This window comes from Hippocampus comes, unplaced genomic scaffold, assembly GCF_001891065.2.
Source record: "Hippocampus comes isolate QL1 unplaced genomic scaffold, H_comes_QL1_v1.1 scaffold281, whole genome shotgun sequence".
Classification (NCBI taxonomy): Eukaryota; Metazoa; Chordata; class Actinopteri; order Syngnathiformes; family Syngnathidae; genus Hippocampus; species Hippocampus comes.
The window spans coordinates 82066-89283 of NW_017805704.1; the positions used below are offsets into that span (position 1 = coordinate 82066).

General features: G+C 50.8%; 1 protein-coding gene across 1 annotated transcript; it reads left to right on the top strand.

The window, feature by feature from the left end:
- The first annotated feature begins 2052 nt into the window (after positions 1-2052).
- Positions 2053-6200, top strand: rspo1 (R-spondin 1). The gene is made up of 5 exons (XM_019882771.1): positions 2053-2400; positions 2778-2975; positions 3323-3463; positions 4242-4436; positions 5756-6200. The coding sequence occupies exons 1-5, from the start codon at positions 2307-2309 to the stop codon at positions 5896-5898; spliced, it is 771 nt and encodes a 256-aa protein (XP_019738330.1). The 5' UTR covers positions 2053-2306; the 3' UTR covers positions 5899-6200.
- Positions 6201-7218: the final 1018 nt, after the last annotated feature.

Genomic DNA, 7218 nt, shown 5'->3' on the forward strand with positions numbered 1-7218 from the left:
CACATTCTGAAACGGGGGGATGAGGTTTGGACAAAACTCCTCATCGGTGCCGTAAATAACAATATCGTGGGGGAAAAAGATGCGACGGGGGGGAGGGGGCGACATCCGCCTCACAGTCGACTTCGGGCCTGCGTGGCTTTTGTGCGGGTGCTCGGTAGGTTGAGGGGATGCTCCAAATTGCACCCGAGCGCGAACGGTTGTTGGTGTCTGCGTGCCCCCGCCATTGGCTAGCAAGCCGTCGAGGGTGCGCCCCCCCTCGCCCGCCACCCTCGTGAGGCTGAAGCGGCTCAGCAAAACGGCCGGATGGATTAGGCGGCAAAATCCACCCGTTTTTACCTTCCGCTAGCAAATGTTTTTCAGATGATTTGAAGCTCGTGTGACATTTTTATGTCACTGATGTAAGTTGCGCATTGCCCTGGAGTCAATATGAAATCGAAATAAGGATTAAAAACACAAAATATCGCCGATACAAACAGCGATAATAACAGGCCAAACTTCCAACCTGTTTCCATTCAGTGCAAAGGAGCCTCAATTATGAGAGGAAGCTAGCAACAGGGGCCTCAATTAGCTTCAAAAGTTGAGACGCTAACCCTCGTAGGCGGCGTTCACGGGCACCTTTTGGTGATGCCGGCAGACGGCGTCGGCCATCTTAACTGTGCTCTTGTCGTTTCAGTGCAGTACAAAGACAAATGAAAGTTTGGCTTTCATTTTCACTTTTTTTGTGCTATTCGAGGTGAGATGATGAGCGGCGAGTCGCGCGTCGACGCCGCCCGGCCGGCTCCCTCCGTTGCCTCACAGCGGCTGATTAAAAGCAGAAATGAATCACTTTCCGTCTCTTTTTTGTTTTCCTCGTGAAAATGGCTCGGTGCTTTTATTCGAAAAAAGAAGCCAGGAGAAGCGCCCCGTTGAGCCAAAAAACATTTGTCATGACAAATCAGACCCGACTGGCTGAACGGCGGTCGGTGACTTTCTTCTGGCACTCGGCTGACAGTTGCGAATATTAGCGCGGGCCGCTCGGAACATTTCTCTCATTCGCTCTTTGTTTTCAGCAATGGATGCAAAGCGCGCGTCGGGAGTCGAATCCAAACTCGACGCGAGCGGAGCCGCGGGCGGTCCGATCGAGGGCGCAGGTGGCGGCTTTTCTTTCTTCGGTGTCGTGCGGAGCTGGTGGGCGCGGCTTCCGCGGGTCCTGGCGGCTGGGAGCAGGGGGGATGCAAATATCGCCTCCATCTCGCGCTCTCCCACACGCACTCCACCGAGTCGCGGCAGGAAGAGACAGTCGACGGGGGGGGGGAGCTTCTTGAAATCGAAACTCAACGACCCTGAACTGGAGTGGGGGGGGCAAAGGGGAAAAACGCCAACCGGCCTCGTTGCAGTGGAATCGGATTCTTTTGCTCTTCTTTTTTGGACTTTTGACCTGACTGCGGCATTTTTATGACGTTCTGACATCATTCGATTGAATTTCCATTTATATATTTCAAAAAAAAAAATAAAATAAAGTGTGACAAGTGGACGCCGGTACGCAGGTGGGTTGCGCCTTCTTTGTTGATGACTTGTCCTACTTTTGTGGTGAAGTCATAACAGTGCTGATATTTTCTTTTGCGAGCAGCTTTCGTTCTTGCATGTTCTTCCTTCTTTCACTCTTGTTATTGTCCTTAAATCATCTCTCGCCAGCTGGTGGAATATTTTGAAACCTTCCTGTCACTCAATGAGGCAAACCTGACCTCCTGACGTTGATACTTCTTGCTTTCCAGATTGATCGTTTTTTTTTTTTTTTTTTTTTTTTATTCCATTGTTAGAGTTGCCACGGTTGTGGGAAAAAAAAATGTTGTTCAATGTGCACTTGGGCCATTGACGGTCTTGGCCGAAGCTAACGTGCGTGTTTCTGAGACGCGGGCGGTGCGGAACTGGAGAACACGCCAGCTCCGCACCACCGAAAGGCTGCGATCGGATTTCTGAAGCGTAGACTGGCTTTCGAGTGGAAAATTACCAGCGCGCCGCTTCCCGGAAACACCCGATGAACCATTTCTGACCCTTGAATGGTGCCTCCGCAGTTTGTCACGAGGAACGGTCCGCTGAACCCGTCATCTCTGACCGCCGCCGACGGCGGGAAAAGAGGAAGAGCGGCCAATCCCGCCGGGTTCATGGGTTGAAAGGCCAAATGTCGGACCACCTCTGGCTCCCGTTGGCTTGACCGAGGGACCGATTGACCCGTCTCGCGGGGGGAAAGGAACCCCCCCACCCCCCCTCCTCTGCCCCACCTCGTCCGGAAGGGACCCTGCGTGGCCGCTAAACGAACAGGGACGATGTGGCTGGGGCTGCTGGCGCTGGTCTTCCTCAGTTCCGCGGCTGACGCCGATGTTGCCAAAGCTTCTGCAAAGACCAGAAGGCAGAGACGGGGTAAGTGAACCAGAGCGGAGCGTGAAACGTACTTTAGAAACAAAAGCCCTTGTGTTTTTCCGGCCGGCCCCGTCGGATTGAGTCCCTGGCGTCATTTGTTTGGCGCCGGTTTTCGACTGACAAAATGGTTTCCCCTCACGGCATCATGGCTTTCATTTTGCGGCTCCCTCCAAATTTTTTTTGGTCAAGCGCCACGTGCTTTTTTTTTTTTTTTTTTAAACTGTTTCATCTGTTTCTGCGCAACACATTGACATGCCGGTAAAAAACAAAAAAAATCTTATTTGAACAGGTCGACTATAAACGAGCGAAATGGGCCCGTTTTTTGATGGGTCTGCTCATGATTCTTTTTGAACGTTGTTGTTTTCCTTTGCGGCCAGCGAGCGGCGAGGGCTCTTGGCCTTCTTGCCCCAAAGGCTGCGAGCGCTGCTCCGAGTACAACGGCTGCGTCCGATGCAAGGCCAAGCTGTTCATGTTCTTGGCCCGCAGCGACCTGAGCCAAGTGGGCGTGTGCTTGGCCTCCTGCCCCGCCGGGTACTTTGGCGTCAGGATCCACGGAGGCAACAACAGATGTTCACGTGAGTGCCGCTGGCTTCGTTCGCTTTCGTTCTCGGAAAATGTACCTTTGTTATCGCCCCGTTTTTTTGAAACACCGCCTTGTGTTGATGTCACCGTGGCCGCGAGCCACACGCAGCCGACTCGGCGCGCTCTTGAAGTCATTTTGATTCTTTGGCTTTTGACTCGGCATGAGAATTTGATTTTGAGTTGGACTGTTTTGGTGCTTTCCGCCGTCGTCGTTCTCAATTCTTTTTTGCTCCGCGTAACCCGTTTCGCAGACAACGGCGGTTGTTTGAAAGGGCTTTCGACGTCAATCCAGTTGAGCCGAGTCCTCGAAAGGCTTTGCTTCTCCGTCTGTGTCTTGCAGAATGTGATCTCGACTGTGACGTGTGCTTCGACCGTAAGTTTTGCATGAAATGCAAGGAGGGCTTGTATTTGGACAACGGAAAATGTTCTGCGAGTTGCCCTCCGGGCCTGCACCCCGCCAACGATACCATGGAGTGTGTGGGTGAGTCACCAGGAACTCATTTTTCTTTTTATGATTACAGTGATCCCTCGCTATTTCGCGGTTCGTTTATCGCGTCTTCAGTGCATCCGGATTTTTTCAAACATATAAAAAAAAATTCAAATAAATTAATATACATGGAGTACCGTACTGTATATGTTGCTCTATGTGACTGGCTGTTGTTTTTGCAGCTTCTCGCGGACCGTTTGCGGACTGAACCCTGGTGCGTTGACTTTTTTTAACAACACATGGGAAAAAAGGCTCCAAACTGGAACGGTGGCTTTGAGGTGTAATATCAAAGTCATTTCTGAATATTTTTTTTCTTGCGACCACTCAAAAAAATGTTCAGTGGCGTCAGACCTATCCATACATATGTAGTTTCTATTTACTTATTTAGGTTGGTGCCCTCTATGGACAATAAAAGCAATGAAAAGCAGTATTGTGCTATGGGTAAAAGCAACTATCATTTGCATATACATAAAAATAAAACCTTCAATTTGGAATATTCAATATGGACAAGTTAGCGCCTTCAACATGTTCATAAATCATGAAGATCTATTTTTGTTTGTTTGTCAATACGCCCAAAAAAGATATATATATTTTTTTAACCTGTATATGTTGATTGGTCGCTACTTCGCAGATTTTCGTTTATCGCGGGTGGTTTTTGGGTTCGTCATTGCTGCAACGCGGCGAAGACGACCCGCCGGCGTAAGACCGAGCGCGGTCACGCGGCGGCACCGGCGCCCTCCATCTTGATGCTCCCGGCCGGCTCTTTTTCCAGAGTGCCAGCTGTCCGAGTGGAGCCAGTGGGGCGCGTGCGTGAAGACGACGAGCAAGCCGTGCGGCTTGAAAAAGGCCGCTCGTTCTCGGGTGCGACGACCGCTGCGGGTGTGGGACGCGCCCTCCCAGACGTGCGCGCCTCAGACCCAGAGGAGGAAATGCGCGGCGCCCAAGACGCCCTGCAAAAGAGCTCGAGGTCCGCGTCCACGCGCGACGGCGGTACAGTACTCCACTTTCACTTCATTGACCGGCTGGAGACTTGCGGCACGGTCCAAATATGAGAGGGACGACTCGCACGATGCGATCGGACAATCGCCATCCACCCGCGACAGAGGGCCCCCTTCACTTATTCTCGGGCTTTGGCGGCATTTTCAAGTCCTACAAATGAGGAACATTGGCAACAAACGGTCGACACAGCCGCCGTCGACAAATGAGCCGCGTGTGAATTCACCCTGGAAAGAATCTCCTCTCGGGGCGGGGGGGGGGGGGGGAAAACAATTAGCGGTGACAAATTATAAACCCTCTCGGAAAAACTTTCAATTTGTGGAAGGCTCGGGATGAGGCGCGACCGCGTTTCGTCTAGAAGAGCAATCGCAGATGTCGTCCTTGCGCCAACGCGCACCTATCGGCCCATTCCGGGCACCTTGCGTCGGGGGGGGGATGGCCAAACTGGTCCGCGAGCCGTCGCTTGGGCGTCCGATAATTTGCAAAAATGGATGCCGCGTCATTGAAAAACAACAAAAGAGTCCCGGAATCGAACCCTGCACCTCTGCACGGTGAGGCGGACGTGTTAACCAGTGCCCGCCGTGCTGCCTTTTTCACAATTGCTCGGCTCTATTTCGGATGATTTGTAAATCCGATCCTCGGGATGATTGTGAAGTCCGATCCGCCACTCAGCGTGTCCAGTTGCTCCAGAATGCTGCTACTCGCCTTTTGACCTGTACTGTACTCGTAAGGGGGGAGCGAGGGTCCCGTCTTGTCTCCGTCGAAGGATCATTCGGAGACGGAGGGAGCAGCTGTGGGTTCGTCCGTCCCGACTCAGAGCACCTTGACCACGGGAGTTGCTTGATCGATGAGTCCTGACGTCACGACACAAAAGAGAGTCCATTGAACCTTTAATACGGAATTAGATCATGTTTTTGTTTGTTTTGTTATGTTTGATTACAATTCAACTATCCACCTTTTAGATTCCTTTTATTTCTTTAATTCATTGATTGATCCATCCTTCCACCTTTGTGAAATTCGTGTCTTATTTTCACATTGTCATCTACCCACCCCCTCCTCCCCCCAAGATGACACAAGTTCACACGATTTATTTGGGCACGATTTTATTTTTACGTTTGAATCTTCTTCCCAAGATTTTTTTTTTTTGACACTCTTCTTAAAAAAAAAACAACAACTGTAAACGTTTCGATTTTGACTGCCAGCAAGTTGTTGTGTTTGAACGTGCTTTGAAACCAAGGTCCGAAGAAGGACAGATACATCGTCTCCCGAACATTTTTTTTGTCTCATCAGAGAAGAAGACCGAGGGAGGCCGGCCGCTGAACGAAGCTGGAGGACAAGGAGGCAGCGGTGGTGGCGGCGGCGGCGGGAGGAAGCGCAAAGGCCAAAGCAGGACCACCGTCGCTCCCAACGTGTCCACCAGCTCCGCCACTTAAAGGCGGAAGGATTCCACCCAGGAAAAACCCTCCTGAGACGACGTGAAGCTTTTACATCGTCCGAGGTGTCGTACAGACAGACAGACGAGACGAGACCGATTGTGACGGAAACAACGCCGGGCTGTCTTTTTGCGACTGGGAGCAAAGAGGCAGAGCAAGCCGCTTTGCTAATCGACACTTCTGAAGCTGCTTTCTTTGCTTTCCGTGTTTTGGCGCGCTCGTCACTTTTGGAACCGAAACAATGACGGTGACGACATCCGCGCCGGTCGGCGTGCACCAAGTCTTTGGAAAGGTCGACGTGTTCTCACCAGGCGACTTTCGGATCCTGACACGTGTCACCCGTCACGGACGGGCGCGTGACAAAGAGAATCCGGTCACGTTTAAAAATAAAATATTTTCAGCCTCGGATAATCGACAAACAGGAAATAGTCAGTCTGTACGTTTTTTTTCTGTTCTTTCATCTGCGCGGCCTGCCGGGAGTGGCCCGCAGCCTGGGACTGCTTTGTGCGAGTGCTTGTGGACCACTGCATGAGGAGTTTGTTTTTTTTTTGTTTTTTTCTTTGGGCGGCAGCATGCTGCTTATTTTGAAGACATTTTTGAAGTCAGATTTCGGCCTTCCTGTTTGGAGTTTGCATGTTCTCTCCCCCACCGTGCTGCGTGAGTTTTCTCCCAGTACTCTGGTTTCCTCCCACACTCCAAAAATATGCATGGCAGGTTCATGGAACATTCAAAAGTTGTTCCAAAAATATATATTGTATTTTGTCATCTTTTTATTTTTGAGGATCCAATGTAAGTGTTCATTATGAAGCTTGATGATGCTCTTCATTTTAAGTGCGTCGTCGCCATCTTGTGGCAATTGGTCGCAATTACAAATCCCCTTTGGAAGGGGGAGCGTTGAGTACCTGCAGCTTTTCACACTGCCCATATTTTCGTGTGTGGGGGTTTGCATGTTCTCCCCGTACTCCGGTTTCCTCCCACATTCCGAAAACATGTATGACAAGGCTGACTGAACACTCCAAATTGTCCCTCGGTGTGGTTGTGAGCGCAAATGGTTGTTTTTCTATGCGTGCCCTTGCGATTGGCTGGCAACCGGTTTAGGATGTCCCCCGCCTACTGCCCGAAGACGGCTGGGATAGGCTTGCAGCACCCCCTAGCGGCCCTTGTGAGAATAAAGCGGATCGGAAAATGGATGGATGGATGGATGGACAGTACATGTAAGTAAACGATTGGCCACAAGAGGGTGCTATACACACATTATATTGAATCAGCAGACTCAGAAACAAGCCGTGACACATTCGAGTCGACATTGTTTTGTCTCCT